Source organism: Ylistrum balloti, unplaced genomic scaffold, assembly GCF_031769215.1.
Source record: "Ylistrum balloti isolate Yb309-2 unplaced genomic scaffold, AGI_CSIRO_Ybal_v1 Utg370450, whole genome shotgun sequence".
NCBI lineage: Eukaryota > Metazoa > Mollusca > Bivalvia > Pectinida > Pectinidae > Ylistrum > Ylistrum balloti.
The window spans coordinates 491,239-517,593 of NW_026782299.1; the positions used below are offsets into that span (position 1 = coordinate 491,239).

Genomic DNA, 26,355 nt, shown 5'->3' on the forward strand with positions numbered 1-26,355 from the left:
CTCTTCTACACCATACACTTACATTTACTCCTGTATTAGTCAAGTCACTACATTCTATTATCAGGACATTTTACTCTTGTATCAGGACATTATACTCTTGTATCAGGGCATTTTACTCTTGTATCAGGACATTTTACTCCAGTATCAGGACATTCTACTCTTGTATCAGGACATTTTACTCTTGTATCAGGACATTTTACTCCAGTATCAGGACATTTTACTCCAGTATCAGGACATTTTACTCTTGTATCAGGGCATTTTACTCCAGTATCAGGACATTTTACTCCAGTATCAGGACATTTTACTCTTGTATCAGGACATTTTACTTTTGTATCAGGGCATTTTACTCTTGTATCAGGACATTTTACTCCAGTATCAGGACATTTTACTCCAGTATCAGGACATTTTACTCTAGTATCAGGACATTTTACTGTTGTATCAGGACATTTTACTCTAGTATCAGGACATTTTACTGCTGTATCAGGACATTTTACTCTTGTATCAGGACATTTTACTCCTGTATCAGGGCATTTTACTCTAGTATCAGGACATTTTACTCTTGTATCAGGGCATTTTACTGTTGTATCAGGACATTTTACTCCAGTATCAGGACATTTTACTCTTGTATAAGTACATTTTACTCTTGTATCAGGACATTTTACTCTTGTATCAGGACATTTTACTCTTGTATCAGGACATTTTACTCCAGTATCAGGACATTTTACTCTTGTATCAGGGCATTTTACTGTTGTATCAGGACAATTTACTCCAGTATCAGGACATTTTACTCTTGTATCAGGACATTTTACTCTTCTATCAGGACATTTTACTGTTGTATCAGGACATTTTACTCCAGTATCAGGACATTTTACTCTTGTATAAGTACATTTTACTCTTGTATCAGGACATTTTACTCTTGTATCAGGACATTTTACTCCAGTATCAGGACATTTTACTCTAGTATCAGGACATTTTACTCTTGTATCAGGGCATTTTACTCTTGTATCAGGACAATTTACTCCAGTATCAGGACATTTTACTCTTGTATCAGGACATTTTACTCTAGTATCAGGACATTTTACTCTTCTATCAGGACATTTTACTGCTGTATCAGGACATTTTACTCTTGTATCATGACATTTTACTCTAGTATCAGGACATTTTACTCTTGTATCAGGACATTTTACTCTTGGATCAGGGCATTTTACTCTAGTATCAGGACATTTTATTCTTTTATCAGGACATTTTACTCCAGTATCAGGACATTTTACTCATGTATCAGGACATTTTACTCTTGTATCAGGACATTTTACTCTTGTATCAGGACATTTTACTCCAGTATCAGGATATTTTACTCTAGTATTAGGACATTTTACTCCAGTATCAGGACATTTTACTCTTGTATCAGGACATTTTACAGTATCAGGACATTTTACTCTTGTATCAGGACATTTTACTCCAGTATCAGGACATTTTACTCTTGTATCAGGGCATTTTACTCTAGTATCAGGACATTTTACTCATGTATCAGGGCATTTTACTCTTGTATCAGGACATTTTACTCCAGCATCAGGACATTTTACTCCAGTATCAGGACATTTTACTCTAGTATCAGGACATTTTACTGTTGTATCAGGACATTTTACTCTTGTATCAGGACATTTTACTGTTGTATCAGGACATTTTACTCCAGTATCAGGACATTTTACTCTTGTATCAGGACATTTTACTCTTGTATCAGGACATTTTACTGTTGTATCAGGACATTTCACTCTTGTATCAGGACATTTTACTATTGTATCAGGACATTTTACTCTTGTATCAGGACATTTTACTCCAGTATCAGGACATTTTACTCTTGTATCAGGACATTTTACTCTTGTATCAGGGCATTTTACTGTTGTATCAGGACATTTTACTCTTGTATCAGGACATTTTACTCTAGTATCAGGACATTTTACTCTTGTATCAGGACATTTTACTCCAGTATCAGGACATTTTACTGTTGTATCAGGACATTTTACTCCAGTATCAGGACATTTTACTCCAGTATCAGGACATTTTACTCCGGTATCAGGGCATTTTACTCTTGTATCAGGACATTTTACTATTGTATCAGGACATTTTACTATTGTATCAGGACATTTTACTCTTGTATCAGGACATTTTACTCTTGTATCAGGACATTTTACTCCAGTATCAGGACATTTTACTCTAGTATTAGGACATTCTACTCTTGTATCAGGACATTTTACTCTAGCATCAAGTATCTTGTATTAAGACATTTAACTCATCAGAATATAATATTAATATCGGTATGTACCCGAGATCTTAGTGTTAGTTATAAAACTGAAATATCATTGGTCTTTATAACACGACGTAGTGTCGGAATCAAAACTTCATCTTTCCTACCCACAGTTGTTTGCCACAACTTTGCAACCGTTGCGATTCATAATGTAACTTACATCCGTGACGATTACATACCGGTGCTACCGTAATGTTATCTTCTGGAGTCAAATGGAAAAGGCTTCTACAATCACAGTCATCGCTGCCTTAGGATGAATTTTACAAAGTCTTTAAAATACGAGAATTAATTGAATTTTTCTTCTCAAGCCGTGAAGCTAAAGCGGTATGGTGCATTACCGTGCCATGGATACCAACTCAATTCAACGTATTGGTCGATCTAAAAATACCTAATGACAACAGGTAAACGGCTTGACAATGGTGTGCCACGATTAAAACTGGAAGCTGATAAATGTACAAGAAAGGCAAACAAAGATTGATTCAGTATCTTACTTACCGCTTAATATGTGACGTTTTATAAAATTTACATTGAACATTAAGTCGACTTTTTGTAAGGTTTCCAACACTATCAAGTCGTAGTCTTTGTCACTAATACTATCCTGTAGCACATCATAGTCAGTCATCCTATGACGCATGTAAAATTAAAACAACGACATTCTTTACTAAGATTTTATCAAAACCGGTATAGGAAAAAAAAGAAGGGGGGGGGGGGGGGGGAGTGGGGGGGTTAGGGAGGAGGTTTGGGGTTGAGGGGTTAATTAATACCATATCAATAACTGGGACATGCATTTGAAAGCGAGCAAACCCAGATGTTACTGGCATGATTTAGTAAAAAGTGGCATATATCCAGGATGCTTCTTGATAATAAGCATTTCTATATAACTCATTGAAATTCCATATTCTAATTTCCCGAAATACAAAAGTAATTCAACTAAATTAGTACTAGAGTAAAATGTCCTGATACAAGAGTAAAATGTCCTGATACAAGAGTAAAATGTCCTGATACTAGAGTAAAATGTCCTGATACAAGAGTAAAATGTCCTGATACTAGAGTAAAATGTCCTGATACTAGAGTAAAATGTCCTGATACTGGAATACGATGTCCTGATACAAGAGTAAAATGTCCTAATACTACAGTAAAATGTCCTGATACAAGAGTAAAATGTCCTGATACAAGAGTAAAATGTCCTGATACTGGAGTAAAATGTCCTAATACAAGAGTAAAATGTCCTGATATAGAGTAAAATGTCCTGTAAGAATAAAATGTCCTGATACAAGAGTAAAATGTCCTGATACTAGAGTAAAATGTCCTGATACAAGAGTAAAATGTCCTGATACAAGAGTAAAATGTCTTGATACTGGAGTAAAATGTCCTAATACTGGAATAAGATGTCCTGATACAAGAGTAAAATGTCCTTATACAAGAGTAAAATGTCCTGATACTGGAATAAGATGTCCTGATACAAGAGTAAAATGTCCTGATACTGGAATAAGATGTCCTGATACTGGAGTAAAATGTCCTGATACTAGAGTAAAATGTCCTGATACTAGAGTAAAATGTCCTGATACTAGAGTAAAATGTCCTGATACTGGAGTAAAATGTCCTGATACTACAGTAAAATGTCCTGATACAAGAGTAAAATGTCCTGATACTGGAGTAAAATGTCCTGATACTAGAGTAAAATGTCCTGATACAAGAGTAAAATGTCCTGATACTGGAGTAAAATGTCCTAATACTAGAGTAAAATATCCTGATACTGGAGTAAAATGTCCTGATACAAGAGTAAAATGTCCTGATACAAGAGTAAAATGTCCTAATAATACAGTAAAATGTCCTGATACAAGAGTAAAATGTCCTGATACTGGAGTAAAATGTCCTGATACAAGAGTAAAATGTCCTGATACTGGAGTAAAATGTCCTGATACTAGAGTAAAATGTCCTGATACTGGAGTAAAATGTCCTGATACAAGAGTAAAATGTCCTGATACAAGAGTAAAATGTCCTAATACAAGAGTAAAATGTCCTGATACAAGAGTAAAATGTCCTGATACAAGAGTAAAATGTCCTGATACTGGAATAAGATGTCCTGATACAAGAGTAAAATGTCCTTATACAAGAGTAAAATGTCCTGATACAAGAGTAAAATGTCCTGATACTGGAATAAGATGTCCTGATACTGGAGTAAAATGTCCTGATACTAGAGTAAAATGTCCTGATACAAGATACTACAGTAAAATGTCCTGATACTGGAGTAAAATGTCCTTATACAAGAGTAAAATGTCCTTATACAAGAGTAAAATGTCCTGATACTAGAGTAAAATGTCCTGATACTGGAGTAAAATGTCCTGATACTAGAGTAAAATGTCCTGATACAAGAGTAAAATGTCCTGATACAAGAGTAAAATGTCCTAATACAAGAGTAAAATGTCCTGATACTGGAGTAAAATGTCCTGATACAAGAGTAAAATGTCCTGATACAACAGTAAAATGTCCTGATACAACAGTAAAATGTCCTAATACTACAGTAAAATGTCCTGATACTGGAGTAAAATGTCCTTATACAAGAGTAAAATGTCCTTATACAAGAGTAAAATGTCCTGATACTGGAATAAGATGTCCTGATACTGGAGTAAAATGTCCTGATACTAGAGTAAAATGTCCTGATACAAGAGTAAAATGTCCTGATACTGGAATAAGATGTCTTGATACTGGAGTAAAATGTCCTGATACAAGAGTAAAATGTCCTGATACAATAGTAGAATGTCCTGATGCAAGAGTAAAATGTCCTGATACAGGAGTAAAATGTCCTGATACAAGAGTAAAATGTCCTGATACAATAGTAGAATGTCCTGATACTGGAGTAAAATGTCCTAGTACTGGAGTAAAATGTCCTGATACAAGAGTAAAATGTCCTTATACAAGAGTAAAATGTCCTGATACTGGAGTAAAATGTCCTAATTCTTGGGTATAATGTCCTGATACTATGATAAAACCGATAGTTTTACAATGATAATAATGAACAAACGTAACGTTCCGCACAATGGAAGACATATATAGATTTTAGTGAAAAAACTTGACACGTATATGTGGTGACTATTTTTGTAAACACTAACCTCTCTAGGGAACAAGTATCATGAGATGTTTTTGTTTCTCATTTCTTATCTGTCAGTTATAGTCAGCTGTTTATTGTCTAGAAGAACTATTTTGTGTTTACGTCTAGATTTAAAAGATAATTGCCGATTTCCACTTACCATGTGGTTGTCGATTTTCTAGACATTCCTATATCGGTAAATCATCCCAAAAGGAATCCGCACAAGTCAGTATTGATTTTCTTATTTTCCTATATAAACTACTTTATAGCTTGAAATGTGCATGTCTTTTTATGCTCCCCAAAGAGAGAGAGCATATAGTTGCTGCTTTTACCGTCCATCCGTCCATTTGTCCGACCGTAACAATTTTTCTCGGAAGCATAACACAAAATCTATCAGAAGTATGTATATGAAACTTCATATGTAGATAGATCTCAACAAGGAGAAGTGCAGTGCACCAGAACCATTACTCTCTTTCACATAATTTAGGAGTCATTGCCCTTGTTATTTCCCATACTTAAATTTTGTCCGGAGCATTACACTATAAGTATCAGCTTGAGACTTCATAGGTAGATAGATCTTTACGAGAAGGAGGGCAGTGCACAAGAAACATAACTCTCTTATTCCCCGTTATAATTTTTCTTACTTAAATTTTGTTCCATTTTGGGAGCAAAACCCGACCCCGACGGCCCATGTTGAGGTTCTGTAAAGCATCCATCGTCAACAGTTGTGGACCGACATCGATGTTTCTTAAATAATACATGGGGTAGGACAGCAAAGCAAGACCATCAACGTGTTAATTAGTTCACGGAATCCCAGTGCACGGTATCCGAATCTCATACCTCTATTCAATCTACGATTCAATACTCCCGACATTATTTCTCCGGAAGTTGAGAAACGGACCGGTCTGTACTGACGTGGCTGTGACACTTCACCCTAATTGCTGTGGATGGCATAATATTGGACCTTCACGTACGATATCCAGCGAGTTAGCCACCAGCTACTACTAGGGGACCTTAAATTGACAGATACCAAGTAAATATAGCAGGTACATAAAGTGGACAACCATTAATAATGCTATCTCCTGTCCAATTCTTTCGTCACTGTTTTAGACATATAAATATGTTTAAAATGATACTTAACTGTTCAAGTACCTAATTTACAGGTCTTCTGACACTCTCAGATAGAACTAGTTTAGATCAAAATTTTACTGACACTCATTAGCACTTTAAAACTCCATACTTTCATCTGCTTTTTAGGTTCTTGAATTATAGGTCTGGTTATCGATTTATACCAACACATATTCTGCTGTTAAAAGTCTCCCGTTCACCATTTGATTTCCTTGATACTATTGCAGTTGCATTTGCTCAAAGTTAGGAAATCTTTAACTTCGTCCAATGATGTCATACCATTGTCACCCATTTAACACCGTCCATTGATGGTCACCATTTAACACCGTCCATTGATTGTCACCCTGTTAACACCGTCCATTGATTGTCACCAAGTCAACACTGTCCATTGATGGTCACCCAGTTAACGCCGTCCATTGATAGTCACCCTGTTAACACCGTCCATTGATGGTCACCATTTAACACCGTCCATTGATAGTCACCCTGTTAACGCCATCCATTGATGGTCACCATTTAACACCGTCCATTGATGGTCACCCAGTTAACGCCGTCCATTGATGGTCACCCAGTTAACGCCGTCCATTGATGGTCACCCAGTTTACACCGTCCATTGATGGTCACCTAGTTAACGCCATCCATTGATGGTTACCCAGTTAACGCCGTCCATTGATGGTCACCATTTAACACCGTCCATTGATGGTCAACCTGTTAACACCGTCCATTGATGGTCACCATTTAACACCGTCCATTGATGGTTACCATTTAACACCGTTCATTGATGGTCACCATTTAACACCGTCCATTGATGGTCACCCAGTTAACGCCGTCCATTGATGATCACCTTGTTAACACCGTCCATTGATGATCACCCAGTTAACGCCGTCCATTGATGGTCAACCTGTTAACACCGTCCATTGATGGTCACCCTGTTAACACCGTCCATTGATGGTCACCCAGTTAACGCCGTCCATTGATGATCACCCTGTTAACACCGTCCAGTGATGGTCGCCCGGTTAACGCCGTCCATTAATGGTCACCCATTTAACGCCGTCCATTGATGGTCACCCAGTTTACACCGTTCATTGATGGTAACCCTGTTAACACTGTCCATTGATGGTCACCCATATATGTTGTGTAACCAAATAAAAAACAAAGAGTATGCGGCTGTAGTAAGCGTATAATGGCTTGCTTTTATTTGTCTATTACGTTGTACAATTCAATACCTGCCAAGACATGGGATAAAACATCCAATCACGAACACAAATTGGGTCTGAGGTAAAATAAGTAAATTTTTTGAAGACAAATACAAAATTTCCAAACAGACCTGAAACACTCACCTATTACACAATGTCACAGGGATGTCATTTATCACGTTCTTGCTGGGTCAAGATGCGTTCTATTATTCTATTATTCTATTATTCTATCAGCTTGGCTCTTTAGCACGTGTTTCGTTGGTTGGAACAACAAGACTGTTTTCCCTGGGAGTTGTCAACTATTTCAGTATCTAACTTTTATGATGAAGAGAGTGAAGTGAAGGCATTCATTTGACTAAAACTGATAGCTTTTCACTTTAACATTTTCTATACCAAACATTTTCATCAATCATGCTTCTTGTATATTAAACAGCCCTTAAAGTTTAAAAATGTTTGAACGTTATGACTTTTGCAGGTGAATCAAAGACAGCAATTTCATTCATTCGATAATTATTCACCCAAGTGTGCAGCAGATATGCCAGATTAAAGGAACATGCTGACGTTAGACGGACGACGGTTGGCTAGGCGGACGACGGACGCGTCACCATTGCGTAAGCACACAGAACACAAGCTGCTTGTTGACCTAACGACAACGAATTCGTGTTCATCCTGTTTTAACAGCTGTTCAACTCTTGTTCACTGGTACAAACACAAACAGTCATAAACGGACACGACAACCTTCTTGACTGAAAACTAAAAAGAAAAAAATGTTCAGTCAACATTCGTTACAAGAAAAATACGCTTGATACAGCGATTTGCTGGTCGAATTCTGCCCTTTGTACACACATGTCCAGTTGGTCGTTAATCAGTTGTCTTTGGCCTCCTGTTCCGAGACACGATATCCGAGGTAGGCCGCGCGGAACTTGTCGCTGGCCACAATGTAAGGGATGGGATAGAGACAGCTGCTAGCTTTGCAGGCTAGGGAAGGGATGATGATGGCTAGCGTGGATACGGATGTGCTGTCCGTAAGTGATGCCCACAAGCCAAGGATGGCGTACGGTCCGAATCCAATACTCATTATAAGCATGAACGCTAGGCACATCTGCAAAATGAAAAGAAGATATGTAAATTACCCAAGGGATAAAGGAACGCGGGGCGACATCTTTTTCAATAAAACAATGAAAATCGGTGAAGAAACTCTCTATGTTACAATGCACGTGGTCCTGTATCGAATGCTGCATTATTGTATTGCGTGACGATGTCTTCCGGGACAAACACGAAACGGGAAAGTCTCTGTGGCACCGAGTTTCACTACTCGTCATACCATTAGGTGGTCTTCATAGAGACACATCATCTTCCGATATTTTGATTAATTTCTGATAGCATTACTCCGACCTATCCCCTATTGTGCACTGGTGGGACCAGCTGGATAGACAGGTTCGACTTCGCCAGCCTCCCCCTGCTACTCTGACCCAACTGAGAGCAGCACTCTTGGAAGAATGAGCCAACATCCCAACGAGTACGATAAACTCACTCCTGAACTCCATGCATAGGAGAATCAGGGCTGTGGAGAGAGCGAATGGGGGACATACCCGTTACTGACAAGCCAGCTCCAACAATCAGTCCATTTCGATTTCAGATTACAGAGGTCTCTTTCAATTCCCTTAAATTACTCCTAAATCACTTACCACATACAAATTGTTGATTTTGCAGTTTGTTCTATATGGATTAATATACATTCTTACCTAAAGATATTTAACATTATACTCGACGTCTTGCCTAGAATCACATTCAGTTTACCCTGCGTTTCTTTAACCCTGGAGTATAGATAAAGCGACTGCAGTTTGTTATATTTCAAGCCAAATATTTTAAATTGGCGCATCGTTTAAGTGTTAGAGCAAATATGTATACATGTATATGACACACGAGTCTCTATTTGTCAAGGCCGATATGTAAACATGATACGTGAATTTACATATAAAGGCAGATAGGTAAAACAGTTCGTGTTTATTATATGTCAAGAAGGATATGTATATGTGAATACAAGCAGTCTGATGACTTTTTGTTCTATCACAGACAGCGTTTGAGTGAATAACGTTAAAACAAGGGTACCCTCCGCAATTTACTTATCCAAATCAGTAGCGTGTGTGGCCACCCCTGGCTTCAGTCGCTGTTCTTACTCTCCTTAACATTGACCCAATCAATGTGTTAATTGTCCTTTGAGGGATATTATTCCACTCCTGAATAAGGGCCTGCGTAGTTGAGCGACGTTATATGGGACGTTGACACGCATCCTCACCCTTCTGTCCAGATCGTCCCACAAATGCTCGACTGGGGGGGCGGGGGGGGGGGCAAATCTGGATTGTATAATGGCCAATCAAGAATTGGGACGTTATTTTGAGCCAGAAAGTCATGACAAAGCCTTGCAACATGGGGTCTCGCTGCAACGTAAGTCTACGTTGAGGGATAGGAGGAAGGGCGTGTGGTATCAAGACTTGATCCCGATGTGTTACTGCTGTAAGCTTGCCATGGATAACCACGAAAGGCGTTTTCACGTCTTGAGATATCCCTACCCATACCATAACAGACCCTCCCCCGAATCTGTGGCTTTCCGTTACGCAATCGTCAGAAAATCACAACGACGTCGATAGACACGTTTTCGTCAATCTGACCTGTAAAGCGTGAAGCCAGACTCGTCAGTGAACAGCACGCGTCTCCAATACCCTTGCATTATCAGAGCAATAACCCTGTTTTGTGTGTAACAGGAGCACGGGCACACTTGGCTGACCCGTCGTCGCCATTTTCAGGAAATATTTCTTGACCGTATTCATGCGCAAGGCGTGACTAATACACAAACCCGAATCCGGGTCTAAATACACAACAAACTCTACCCTTAATGACTTCGCTCTACAATCGAAAAGAAATGTTGTGTGGCTAACCTGTACTATTTCCATGCTCGATTTGTAGTGGTTTACCAGCACAGTTGGTGCAGGAGTACCCCAGATGCACGCTTTCTTGAAAAATCTTTGCCGATCGGGGTCACGGTCAGCTGAACTTTAATTGAAGAACATTTCCTCAGTGCACGGAGGTAGATTATCGTCAAATTCAATTTAATTTCGTCCACGTGTCTAAATGTTATATTACAAAAACTGAACTTGCGTTTCTTCTTTCCGCTAGTATATATTAATTATTGGTTGTGTTTTGTTCATTGTGCAAATTGCCATGGAGGAAAACGGATTTTAGTTTCATTGCGTCTACATATGTAAATATACAGCGTTTAGAAATAACAAGGTGATCTGACAGACCTTTGGCTGATGCCTGTCTGTGAACTGTACAACCCCCATGACTGTTGCCTGTCTGTGCACCCGTACCTTTGACTGCATCCTGACTATAAACAGTTCTTGTACGTACCAATGACTGTTTTCTGTGTATGTACCAATGGCTTCTACTACTCCGTGAACCTGTTCATGTACTTACCCATTACTGTTGCTACTCCGTGAACCTGTTCATGTACGTACCAATGGCTTCTACTACTCCGTGAACCTGTTCATGTACTTACCCATTACTGTTGCTACTCCGTGAACCTGTTCATGTACGTACCAATGGCTTCTACTACTCCGTGAACCTGTTCATGTACTTACCCATTACTGTTGCTACTCCGTGAACCTGTTCATGTACGTACCCATGACTGTTTTCTATCTGTATACCGTTCATGTACGTAACCATGGCTTTTAACTGACGCGTACCGTTCTTTATACGTACCCATGACTGTTTCCTGTCTGTGTACCTTTCTTGTACGTACCCATGACTGTTTCCTGTCTGTGTACCTTTCTTGTACGTACCCATGACTGTTTCCTGTCTGTGTACCTTTCTTGTACGTACCCATGACTGTTTCCTGTCTGTGTACCTTTCTTGTACGTATCCTTGACTGTTTCCTATCTGTGTACCGTTCTTGTACGTACCCTTGACTGTTTTCTGTCTGTGTACCTTTATTGTACGTACCCATGACTGTTTCCTATCTGTGTACCTTTATTGTACGCACCCATGTCTGTCAACGGACTGTGTACCTTTCTCGCACGTAACCATGATTGTTTCCTGTCTGTGTGCCTTTATTGTACGTACCCTTGACTGTTTTCTGTCTGTGTACCTTTATTGTACGTGCCCATGACTGTTTCCTGTCTGTGTACCTTTATTGTACGTACCCATGTCTGTTAACGGACTGTGTACCTTTCTCGCACGTAACCATGATTGTTTCCTGTCTGTGTGCCTTTATTGTACGTACCCTTGACTGTTTTCTGTCTGTGTACCTTTATTGTACGTGCCCATGACTGTTTCCTGTCTGTGTACCTTTATTGTACGTACCCATGTCTGTTAACGGACTGTGTACCTTTCTCGCACGTAACCATGATTGTTTCCTGTCTGTGTGCCTTTATTGTACGTACCCATGATTGTTTCCTGTCTGTGTGCCTTTATTGTACGTACCCTTGACTGTTTCCTGTCTGTGTACCTTTATTGTACGTACCCATGTCTGTTAACGGACTGTGTACCTTTCTCGCACGTAACCATGATTGTTTCCTGTCTGTGTGCCTTTATTGTACGTACCCTTGACTGTTTCCTGTCTGTGTGCCTTTATTGTACGTACCCTTGATTGTTTCCTGTCTGTGTGCCTTTATTGTACGTACCCTTGATTGTTTCCTGTCTTAGTACCTTTATTGTACGTACCCTTGACTGTTTCCTGTCTGTGTGCCTTTATTGTACGTACCCTTGACTGTTTCCTGTCTGTGTGCCTTTATTGTACGTACCCTTGATTGTTTCCTGTCTGTGTACCTTTATTGTACGTACCCTTGACTGTTTCCTGTCTGTGTACCTTTCTTGTACGTACCCTTGACTGTTTCCTGTCTGTGTACCTTTCTTGTACGTACCCTTGATTGTTTCCTGTCTGTGTACCTTTATTGTACGTACCCTTGACTGTTTCCTGTCTGTGTACCTTTATTGTACGTACCCTTGACTGTTTCCTGTCTGTGTGCCTTTATTGTACGTACCCTTGACTGTTTCCTGTCTGTGTACCTTTATTGTACGTACCCATGTCTGTTAACGGACTGTGTACCTTTCTCGCACGTAACCATGATTGTTTCCTGTGTGCCTTTATTGTACGTACCCTTGACTGTTTCCTGTCTGTGTACCTTTATTGTACGTACCCTTGATTGTTTCCTGTCTGTGTACCTTTATTGTACGTACCCATGTCTGTTAACGGACTGTGTACCTTTCTCGCACGTAACCATGATTGTTTCCTGTCTGTGTGCCTTTATTGTACGTACCCATGATTGTTTTCTGTCTGTGTACCTTTATTGTACGTACCCTTGACTGTTTCCTGTCTGTGTACCTTTATTTACGTACCCATGTCTGTTAACGGACTGTGTACCTTTTCGCACGTAACCATGATTGTTTCCTGTCTGTGTGCCTTTATTGTACGTACCCTTGACTGTTTCCTGTCTGTGTGCCTTTATTGTACGTACCCTTGATTGTTTCCTGTCTGTGTGCCTTTATTGTACGTACCCTTGATTGTTTCCTGTCTGTGTACCTTTATTGTACGTACCCTTGACTGTTTCCTGTCTGTGTGCCTTTATTGTACGTACCCTTGACTGTTTCCTGTCTGTGTGCCTTTATTGTACGTACCCTTGATTGTTTCCTGTCTGTGTACCTTTATTGTACGTACCCTTGACTGTTTCCTGTCTGTGTACCTTTCTTGTACGTACCCTTGACTGTTTCCTGTCTGTGTACCTTTCTTGTACGTACCCTTGATTGTTTCCTGTCTGTGTACCTTTATTGTACGTACCCTTGACTGTTTCCTGTCTGTGTACCTTTATTGTACGTACCCTTGACTGTTTCCTGTCTGTGTGCCTTTATTGTACGTACCCTTGACTGTTTCCTGTCTGTGTACCTTTATTGTACGTACCCATGTCTGTTAACGGACTGTGTACCTTTCTCGCACGTAACCATGATTGTTTCCTGTCTGTGTGCCTTTATTGTACGTACCCTTGACTGTTTCCTGTCTGTGTGCCTTTATTGTACGTACCCTTGATTGTTTCCTGTCTGTGTGCCTTTATTGTACGTACCCTTGATTGTTTCCTGTCTGTGTACCTTTATTGTACGTACCCTTGACTGTTTCCTGTCTGTGTGCCTTTATTGTACGTACCCTTGACTGTTTCCTGTCTGTGTGCCTTTATTGTACGTACCCTTGATTGTTTCCTGTCTGTGTACCTTTATTGTACGTACCCTTGACTGTTTCCTGTCTGTGTACCTTTCTTGTACGTACCCTTGACTGTTTCCTGTCTGTGTACCTTTCTTGTACGTACCCTTGACTGTTTCCTGTCTGTGTACCTTTCTTGTACGTACCCTTGATTGTTTCCTGTCTGTGTACCTTTATTGTACGTACCCTTGACTGTTTCCTGTCTGTGTACCTTTATTGTACGTACCCTTGACTGTTTCCTGTCTGTGTGCCTTTATTGTACGTACCCTTGACTGTTTCCTGTCTGTGTACCTTTATTGTACGTACCCATGTCTGTTAACGGACTGTGTACCTTTCTCGCACGTAACCATGATTGTTTCCTGTGTGCCTTTATTGTACGTACCCTTGACTGTTTCCTGTCTGTGTACCTTTATTGTACGTACCCATGTTTGATGCTATTGAAATGTTTTTGTACCTACCCTCACTGCTGACTACAGACGTTTAGTCATGAGATCCTTTGTACTTACCCATGCTTGCTGTCTCTCTGTAAACCAGTTCTTCGACTCCGGTTTAGGGTCAGCTTTGACTTGGACACTATCCCAGTAGACACGTGTCTGGTACAGCGCGTAGAAGGCCATGATAAAGAGAATGCATCCTGTAATTACCATCGCCTGTAGGTAGGTCACGTGATTTGCGTCCTTCTTCAGCCAGTTGATACCACAGGCGATTCCTGATGCTTCAACAGCGTAGCTTTGGACAAATGAGAAAGAGAGGGACGGTAGGTTTATATGACATTTAATATACAGACCTAAAATGTAAAGCATTCCGAACAACCATTCTTACTTACATACTTCTAAGCATACACTATTTAAAACATACTCTTTGACATGTTGACGTGTTTCCTTTTAAAACTGGTCTTACCTGTTCCATCCAAACAAAGGTAAAATGGCCCAGAGAGAGGCGTAAATCCAGCATAACATGGCGACCGTCCACCACGTGCCGCTCGAGATGGTGTCGTCTGAAAACGTAACACGTTCCTTTGATATCAACAAATACAATTGTAAGTAAGGAGTTCAATTAAGTTTTGTATTTCACCACCGAATAGTTGCTATGACGAGTCTACATCGTAATTGTTACGAAGTTATACAGAACGTGTCTAATGAAAGTGGACACCTGGAAGGACTTACAGAAGTCTTTTTTACAGCTGGCAAGGTAGTGCTCCATACAAACGATAGGGACGAAGGTTGATGCCGCCATTCCGCCCAGAAACGATTCCGTGCCGTACAGCTGACACCCAAGGTCACCAAATAGCCATCTACAAGTCATATATAAATGTTTCATTATGATTAAATATAACGAATGTCATTAAAACACCACAGAGTGTAATGTCATTAAAACACTACAGAGTGTAATGTCATTAAAACACCACAGAGTGTAATGTCATTAAAACATTACAGAGTGTAATGTCATTAAACACCACAGAGTATAATGTCATTAAACATTACAGAGTGTAATGTCATTAAAACACCACAGAGTGTAATGTCATTAAAACACCACAAAGTGTAATGTCATTATAACACCGCAGAGTGTAATGTCATTGAACATTACAGAGTATAATGTCATTAAAACACTACAGAGAATAATGTCATTAAACATAAAAGAGTGTAATGTCATTAAAACACTACAGAGAATAATGTCATTAAAACACCACTGAGTGTAATGTCATTAAACACTACAGAGTGTAATGTCTTTAAAACACTACAGAGTGTAATGTCATTAAACACTACAGAGTATAATGTCATTAAAACACTACAGAGAATAATGTCATTATAACACTAGAGTATAATTTCATTAAACACTAGAGAATAATGTCATTATAACACTAGAGTATAATGTCATTAAAACACTAGAGTATAATGTCATTAAAACATTACAGAGTGTAATGTCATTAAAACACTACAGAGAATAATGTCATTAAACATAAAGAGTGTAATGTCATTAAAACACTACAGAGTGTAATGTCATTAAACATTACAGAGTATAATGTCATTAAAACACTACAGAGAATAATGTTATTATAACACTAGAGTATAATGTCATTAAAACACTAGAGTATAATGTCATTAAAACATTACAGAGTGTAATGTCATTAAAACACTACAGAGAATAATGTCATTAAACATAAAGAGTGTAATGTCATTAAAACACTACAGAGAATAATGTCATTAAAACACTACAGAGTATAATGTCATTAAAACACTAGAGTATAATGTCATTAAAACACTAGAGTATAATATCATTAAAACATTACAGAGTGTAATGTCATTAAAACACCACAAAGTATTTTGTCATTAAACATTACAGAGTGTAATGTCATTAAACACTAAAGTATAATGTCATTATAACACTACAGAGGATAATGTCATTAAACATTACAGAGTGTAATGTCATTAAAACACCACAAGGTATTTTGTCATTAAACATTACAGAGTGTAATGTCATTAAACACCACAGAGTATAATGTCATTAAACATTACAGAGTGTAATGTCATTAAAACACCACAAAGTGTAATGTCATTATAACACCACAGAGTGTAATGTCATTGAACATTACAGAGTATTATGTCATTAAAACACTACAGAGAATAATGTCATTAAACATTACAGAGTGTAATGTCATTAAAACACTACAGAGAATAATGTCATTAAACATAAAAGAGTGTAATGTCATTAAAACACTACAGAGAATAATGTCATTAAAACACCACGGAGTGTAATGTCATTGAACATTACAGAGTATTATGTCATTAAAACACTACAGAGAATAATGTCATTAAACATTACAGAGTGTAATGTCATTAAAACACTACAGAGAATAATGTCATTAAACATAAAGAGTGTAATGTCATTAAAACACTACAGAGTGTAATGTCATTAAACATTACAGAGTATAATGTCATTAAACATTACAGAGTATAATGTCATTAAACACTAGAGTATAATGTCATTAAAACACTACAGAGTGTAATGTCATTAAAACACCACAGAGTGTAATGTCATTAAAACACTACAGAGAATAATGTCATTATAACACTAGAGTATAATGTCATTAAAACACTAGAGTATAATGTCATTAAAACATTACAGAGTGTAATGTCATTACAACACCACAAAGTATTTTGTCATTAAACATTACAGAGTGTAATGTCATTAAAACACTAAAGTATAATGTCATTATAACACTACAGAGGATAATGTCATTAAACATTACAGAGTGTAATGTCATTAAAACACTAGAGTATAATGTCATTAAAACACTATAGAGTATAATGGCATTAGAACATTACAGAGAATAATGTCATTAAACACTAGATTATAATGTCATTAAAACACTACAGAGTATAATGTCATTAAAACACTACAGAAAATAATGTCATTAAAACACTAGAGTACAATGCCATTAAAACATTACAGAGAATAATGTCATTAAAACACTACAGAGTATAATGTAATTAAAACACTACAGAGAATAATGTCATTAAAACACTACAGAAAATAATGTCATTAAAACACTACAGAGTATAATGTCATGAAAACACTACAGAGTATAATGTCATTAAACACTAGAGTATAATGTCATTAAAACACTACAGAGTATAATGTCATTAAAACACTACACAGAAAATAATGTCATTAAAACACTAGAGTACAATGTCATTAAAACACTAGAGTATAATGTCATTAAAACACTAGAGAATAATGTCATTAAAACACAACAGAGTATAATGTCATTACAACACTACAGAGAATAATGTCATTAAACACTAGAGTATAATGTCATTAAAACACTACAGAGTATAATGTCATGAAAACACTACAGAGTATAATGTCATTAAACACTAGAGTATAATGTCATTAAAACAATACAGAGTATAATGTCATTAAAACACTACACAGAAAATAATGTCATTAAAACACTAGAGAATAATTTCATTAAAACACAACAGAGTATAATGTCATTACAACACTACAGAGAATAATGTCATTAAACACTAGAGTATAATGTCATTAAAACACTACAGAGTATAATGTCATTAAAACACTACAGAGTATAATGTCATTAAAACACTACAGAGTATAATGTCATTACAACACTACAGAGTATAATGTCATTAAAACACTAGAGTATAATTATCATTAAAACACTATAGAGTATAATGGCATTAGAACATTACAGAGAATAATGTCATTAAACACTAGATTATAATGTCATTAAAACACTACAGAGTATAATGTCATTAAAACACTACAGAAAATAATGTCATTAAAACACTAGAGTACAATGTCATTAAAACACTAGAGTATAATGTCATTAAAACACTAGAGAATAATGTCATTAAAACACTACAGAAAATAATGTCATTAAAACACTAGAGTATAATTATCATTAAAACACTATAGAGTATAATGGCATTAGAACATTACAGAGAATAATGTCATTAAACACTAGATTATAATGTCATTAAAACACTACAGAGTATAATGTCATTAAAACACTACAGAAAATAATGTCATTAAAACACTAGAGTACAATGTCATTAAAACACTAGAGTATAATGTCATTAAAACACTAGAGAATAATGTCATTAAAACACTACAGAAAATAATGTCATTAAAACACTACAGAGTATTATGTCATTAAAACATTACAAAGAATAATGTTATTAAAACACTTGAGTGTAATTTCATTATCACACTACAATGAATAATGTCATTATAACACTACAGAGGATAATGTCATTAAAACACCACAGAGGATAATGTTATTAAAACACTTGAGTGTAATTTCATTATAACACTACAGTATGTCATTAAATTCTTTATTTTATGTCTTTACTGTGTGTGATGTTAACTTGCACATTTTTTCTACACACACACATATATATATATATGTATTATTGATTTCTACTGGAAGATTCCAAAGATCGTAAAAGTGTATGAATTGTATGATATGTTGAGAACTCGGCTCGTTGCGTCGATACAATCATGAACCAGAATCTTTTGTGTAATATTGTAAGTATTAACATCTACACTTCTCTAGCTTGTGGTGTCTGAAATGATATTAATTTGTGTTATAGCGTTATCGATTCTATCTTTCCATAGAAAATAACAGTCACAGTATCTAATAAAAACGTGTTTTGATCTTGCTCCAAGGTATATATGTTTTATCACTTATGGTGACAGTTAATGAGTTGTAAGAAATGATGACCTAGTTTTTCACACGAAGGAATAAGTCTAGCTAAACATCTGGCCTACAGTGTTCTTTGTAGATTTTTTATAAGGATTGTTGGTACTAGCATGGCTCAATGTTTATAAAGCAATGAAATGCCTTTACTGAAGACATGAACAGTCACGGCTGTCTGTGAAGACGATGACATCATTGGCTGTCTGTGAAGACAAGGACATCATTGGCTGTCTGTGAAGACAAGGACGTCATTGGCTGTCTGTGAAGACAAGGACGTCATTGGCTGTCTGTGAAGACAAGGACGCCATTGGCTGTCCGTGAAGACAAGGACATCATTGGCTGTCCGTGAAGACAAGGACATCTTTGGCTGTCTGTGAAGACGATGACATCATTGGCTGTCTGTGAAGACAAGGAAATCATTGGCTGTCTGTGAAGATGATAACTTCACGCGTGTCTGTGAAGACGATGATGTTCATGGCTGTCTGTGAAGACGATGACGGCCATTTGCTGTCTGTGAAGACGATGACATCATTGGCTGTCTGTGAAGACAAGGACATCATTGGCTGTCTGTGAAGACAAGGACGTCATTGGCTGTCTGTGAAGACAAGGACGTCATTGGCTGTCTGTGAAGACAAGGACGTCATTGGCTGTCTGTGAAGACAAGGACATTATTGGCTGTCTGTGAAGAAAAGGACATCATTGGCTGTCTGTGAAGACGATGATGTTCATGGCTGTCTATGAAGACGTTGACGCCCATGCCTGTCTGTGAAGACGACGATGTTCATGGCTGTCTATGAAGACGTTGACGCCCATGCCTGTCTGTGAAGACGATGATGTTCATGGATGTCTGTGAAGACGATGGCATTAAAGACTGTCTGTAAAGACGATGATGTTCATGGCTGTCTGTGAAGACGATGACGGCCATGCTTGTCTGTGAAGACGATGATGTGCATGGCTGTCTGTGAAGACGATGACGGCCATGCCTGCCTGTGAAGACGATGATGTTCACGCTGTCCGTGAAGACGATTACGGCCATGACTGTCCGTGAAGGCGAAGACGGCCATGACTGTCCGTGAAGACGATGACGGCCATGGATGTCTGTGAAGACGATGATGTGCATGGCTGTCTGTGAAGACGATGACGGCCATGCCTGCCTGTGAAGACGATGATGTTCACGCTGTCCGTGAAGACGATTACGGCCATGACTGTCCGTGAAGGCGAAGACGGCCATGACTGTCCGTGAAGACGATGACGGCCATGGATGTCTGTGAAGACGATGATGTTCACGCTGTCCGTGAAGACGATGACGGCCATGCCTGTCTGTGAAGACGATAATGTTCACGCTGTCCGTGAAGACGATGACGGCCATGGCAGTTTGTGAAGGCGAAGACGGCCATGACTGTCCGTGAAGACGATGACGTTCACGCTGTCCGTGAAGACGATGACGGCCATGCCTGTCTGTGAAGGCGAAGACTGCCATGGCTGTCTGTGAAGACGATGACGGTCATGGCTGCCTGTGAAGACGATGATGTTCATGGATGTCTGTGAAGACGATGGCATTAAAGACTGTCTGTAAAGACTGTCTGTAAAGACGATGATGTTCATGGCTGTCTGTGAAGACGATGACGGCCATGCTTGTCTGTGAAGACGATGATGTTCATGGCTGTCTGTGAAGACGATGACGGCCATGACTGTCTGTGAAGACGATGATGTGCATGGCTGTCTGTGAAGACGATGACGGCCATGCCTGCCTGTGAAGACGATGATGTTCACGCTGTCCGTGAAGACGATTACGGCCATGACTGTCCGTGAAGGCGAAGACGGCCATGACTGTCCGTGAAGACGATGACGGCCATGGATGTCTGTGAAGACGATGATGTTCACGCTGTCCGTGAAGACGATGACGGCCATGCCTGTCTGTGAAGACGATGATGTTCACGCTGTCCGTGAAGACGATTACGGCCATGACTGTCCGTGAAGACGATGACGGCCATGCCTGCCTGTGAAGACGATGATGTTCACGCTGTCCGTGAAGACGATTACGGCCATGACTGTCCGTGAAGGCGAAGACGGCCCATGACTGTCCGTGAAGACGATGACGGCCATGGATGTCTGTGAAGACGATGATGTTCACGCTGTCCGTGAAGACGATGACGGCCATGCCTGTCTGTGAAGGCGAAGACTGCCATGACTGTCCGTGAAGACGATGACGTTCATGGGTGTCTGTGAAGGCGAAGACGGCCATGACTGTCCGTGAAGACGATAATGTTCACGCTGTCCGTGAAGACGATGACGGCCATGGCAGTTTGTGAAGGCGAAGACGGCCATGACTGTCCGTGAAGACGATGACGGCCATGCCTGTCTGTGAAGGCGAAGACTGCCATGGCTGTCTGTGAAGACGATGACGGTCATGGCTGCCTGTGAAGACGATGATGTTCACGCTGTCTGTGAAGACGATGACGGCCATGACTGTCTGTGAAGACGATGACTTTCACGGCTGTCTATGAAGACGATGACGTTCATGGCTGCCTGTGAAGACGATGATGTTCGCGCTGTCTGTGAAGACGGTGACGTTCATGGCTGTCTGTGAAGACGATGACGTTCATGATTTTGAGATCTGTTAGCTTAGTATGGTTGACAGTAACCCTGTGAAATTATGACTGGTCATCCAGGGAAATCTCGTCTTGACCGCATATACCTGTGTTTTATTGATTAATCCACAGACATGTCGAAATAACCTGCATACCTACTTCTGGTCTCTCCTCTTTATTGTAATAATAACTTACACACCTACTTCTGGTCTCTCCTCAATATTGCAATAATAACCTACACACCTACTTCTAGTCTCTCCTCTTTATTGTAATAATAACCTACACACTTACTTCTGGTCTCTCCTCTTTATTTTAATAATAACCTACACACCTTCTTCTGGTCTCTCTCTATAACCTACACACTTACTTCTGGTCTCTCCTCTTTTTTGTAATAATAACCTACACACCTACTTCTGGTCTCTTCCTTTATTGTAATAATAACCTACACACCTACTTCTGGTCTCTCCTCTTTATTGTAATAATAACCTACAAACCTACTTCTGGTTTCTCTCTATAACCTACACACTTACTTCTGGTCTCTCCTCTTTATTTTAATAATAACCTACACACCTTCTTCTGGTCTCTCTCTATAACCTACACACCTACTTCTGGTCTCTCCTCTTTTTTGTAATAATAAACCTACACACCTACTTCTGGTCTCTTCCTTTATTGTAATAATAACCTACACACCTACTTCTGGTCTCTCTCTATAACCTACACACCTACTTCTGGTCTCTCCTCTTTTTTGTAATAATAACCTACACACCTACTTCTGGTCTCTTCCTTTATTGTAATAATAACCTACACACCTACTTCTGGTCTCTCTCTATAACCTACACACCTACTTCTGGTCTCTCCTCTTTTTTGTAATAATAACCTACACACCTACTTCTGGTCTCTTCCTTTATTGTAATAATAACCTACACACCTACTTCTGGTCTCTCCTCTTTATTGTAATAATAACCTACACACCTACTTCTGGTCTTTCCTCTTTATTGTAATAATAACCTACACACCTACTGCTGGTCTCTCCTCTTTCTTGTAATAATAACCTACACACCTACTTCTGGTCTCTTCCTTTATTGTAATAATAACCTACACACCTACTTCTGGTCTCTCCTCTTTATTGTAATAATAACCTACACACCTACTTCTGGTCTCTTCCTTTATTGTAATAATAACCTACACACCTACTTCTGGTCTCTCCTCTTTATTGTAATAATAACCTACACACCTACTTCTGGTCTCTTCCTTTATTGTAATAATAACCTACACACCTACTTCTGGTCTCTTCCTTTATTGTAATAATAACCTACACACTTACTTCTGGTCTCTCCTCTTTATTTTAATAATAACCTACACACGTACTTCTGGTCTCTCTCTATAACCTACACACTTACTTCTGGTCTCTCCTCAATATTGCAATAATAACCTACACACCTACTTCTGGTCTCTCTCTATAACCTACACACCTACTTCTGGTCTCTCCTCAATATTGCAATAATAACCTACACACCTACTTCTGGTCTCTCCTCTTTATTGTAATAATAACCTACACACTTTCTTCTGGTCTCTCCTCTTTATTTTAATAATAACCTACACACCTACTTCTGGTCTCTCCTCTTTATTGTAATAATAACCTACACGCCTACTTCTGGTCTCTTCCTTTATTGTAATAATAACCTACACGCGTACTTCTGGTCTCTCCTCTTTATTGTAATAATAACCTACACGCCTATTTCTGGTCTCTTCCTTTATTGTAATAATAACCTACACACCTACTTCTGGTCTCTCTCTATAACCTACACGCGTACTTCTGGTCTCTCCTCTTTATTGTAATAATAACCTACACGCCTACTTCTGGTCTCTTCCTTTATTGTAATAATAACCTACACACCTACTTCTGGTCTCTTCCTTTATTGTAATAATAACCTACACACCTACTTCTGGTTTCTCTCTATAACCTACACACCTACTTCTGGTCTCTCTCTATAACCTACACGCGTACTTCTGGTCTCTCCTCTTTATTGTGATAATAACCCACACACCTACTTCTGGTCTCTCTCTATAACCTACACACCTACTTCTGGTCTCTCTCTATAACCTACACACCTACTTCTGGTCTCTCCTCTTTATTGTAATAATAACCTACACACCTACTTCTGGTCTCTTCCTTTATTGTAATAATAACCTACACACCTACTTCTGGTCTCTTCCTTTATTGTAATAATAACCTACACGCCTATTTCTGGTCTCTTCCTTTATTGTAATAATAACCTACACACCTACTTCTGGTCTCTCTCTATAACCTACACGCGTACTTCTGGTCTCTCCTCTTTATTGTAATAATAACCTACACGCCTACTTCTGGTCTCTTCCTTTATTGTAATAATAACCTACACACCTACTTCTGGTCTCTTCCTTTATTGTAATAATAACCTACACACCTACTTCTGGTTTCTCTCTATAACCTACACACCTACTTCTGGTCTCTCTCTATAACCTACACGCGTACTTCTGGTCTCTCCTCTTTATTGTGATAATAACCCACACACCTACTTCTGGTCTCTCTCTATAACCTACACACCTACTTCTGGTCTCTCCTCTTTATTTTAATAATAACCTACACGCCTACTACTGGTCTCTTCCTTTATTGTAATTACAACCTACACACCTACTTCTGGTCTCTCCTCTTTATTGTAATAATAACCTACACACCTACTTCTGGTCTCTCCCCAATATTGCAATAATTACCTACACACCTACTTCTGGTCTCTCCCCAATATTGCAATAATTACCTACACACCTACTTCTGGTCTTTCCCCAATATTGCAATAATAACCTACACGCCTACTTCTGGTCTCTCTCTATAACCTACACACCTACTTCTGGTCTCTCCTCTTTATTGTAATAATAACCCACACACGTACTTCCGGTCTCTCCTCTTTATTTTAATAATAAACTACACACCTACTTCCGGTCTCTCCTCTTTATTGTAATAATAAACTACACACCTACTTCTGGTCTCTCCTCTTTATTTTAATAATAAACTACAATACATTTTAAGATGACGATGTTTGTTGATGTAATATCTATACTGATGTTTTGTACGTGTCTATGATATTATGAAATACGACTTCGGAGACTAGAAATTATATAAAGGTAAAGTCTATAACATGATAGGTGGCGTGATAATTAACAGAACCCAAGTGTCTACCTATCGCAACAGTAACCTTGACCTTCGTACATTAAAAACAATACCAAGGAGGCGATCTCTTCAGGAAACCATTGGATTGGCTGTGAATGGAATTGGCCAAAATAACTCGATAATCTTTGCAAGAACTTATTTCCTATGTATATCAACAGTGACCTTGACTTTGATATTTTGACATCCGTAAGTAAGGAAGACTGAGAGAAATGTGTCCATATTAAACACAAGACATTGTACAGACACCAATTTTCTATTAGAGTTACAATAGTAAAAGTGACCTTGATAACACGCCAGGAAGCCATCTGCAAAACAGAAATCGAGATAAAAGCGCGGTAACAGAAGTCTGATGGACGGACACAGACAAGGGTGATCGCAAAACTCCTGTTTTGATCTCCGATATGGGATTGGGATAGGGGTCTGATCAAACGTCTTCAGTCAGCTGAATTATACAAATACTGACTACTTGGCAAGGGTTTACTTGTAGTAGAACGGACTTATGATGTATGGACAAAGTTGGATAGATTCTGATGTCGTCAGTTTTAAGGAAATTCGCAGAGCATAATAGAGGCTGGTACTGGAAACGTAATGGAAAGCTGAGAGAAAACTAACTGAGGTTAAGATGATATATAATTACAGCGCCATGCTTTTCTGAATTGGCCCATTTTCGTAAACATAATGACTTGTTTTACATGTAACATGTTTTTCAGGGAAACATACCAGAGGATATATATGGTCCAATTATCAACCACTTTGGGGCATTCTTTGGTTGAAATGACCCGAATCACTTTATATCATCCGAGTTACATACTAAATAGTAGCAAACAAACCGATCATGATATGAAAATGGAGACCGAAATGTATGTGCTCTCGATGGAATTGACCGTTGGGAAAAAAAGAATGGTGTTTTTTTTAAGTGAAAAACTGCGATATGAAAATGAAAACGTGTGATCTACAGCAGTATCTAAACATTTAGTAAGTGGTTCAATCATTATCTTTTATTTAACGACCATTGCTTACTTTCCGCGGAAGCTGGACAAGCCCGAGAAAGGGAATGGTACACAGACCAGAAGGTTGGCGATCGCCATGTTGAGCTGCAGTATATGACGGGGTGAGCCGATTGGAGATTCTCTCATAAACGTCACTATGGTGAAGGCATTGGCCAGCACGCCGGCAGCTCCTGTCAACAAAGGTCAAGGACATTTAGTTTATTTCAGAACGTTTTTATTGCACAAATAAAAGTGCAATAAGGACCGGGCAACAGACGAAGCCTTTACTAGCCCTCCCCTTATATCATTTACAGCAAATACACATCATTACACATCACTAGGAACAAAAATAGGATTGATTATTTTAAATCATACA

The 26,355-nt window shown here is 38.7% G+C and overlaps 1 protein-coding gene across 1 annotated transcript in view; it reads right to left on the reverse strand.

The window, feature by feature from the left end:
- Positions 1–7,689: 7,689 nt before the first annotated feature.
- Positions 7,690–26,355, reverse strand: part of LOC132555032 (visual pigment-like receptor peropsin) — a 31,167-nt gene continuing 12,501 nt past the window's right edge. The window contains exons 2-6 of the mRNA XM_060219369.1: positions 26,011–26,170; positions 15,134–15,261; positions 14,868–14,964; positions 14,474–14,696; positions 7,690–8,819 (exon numbers count right to left, since the gene is read on the reverse strand). Of these exons, the coding sequence (XP_060075352.1) occupies positions 8,583–8,819; positions 14,474–14,696; positions 14,868–14,964; positions 15,134–15,261; positions 26,011–26,170 (845 nt within the window). The 3' untranslated portion in view covers positions 7,690–8,582. The remainder of the gene's footprint in view (positions 8,820–14,473; positions 14,697–14,867; positions 14,965–15,133; positions 15,262–26,010; positions 26,171–26,355) is intronic.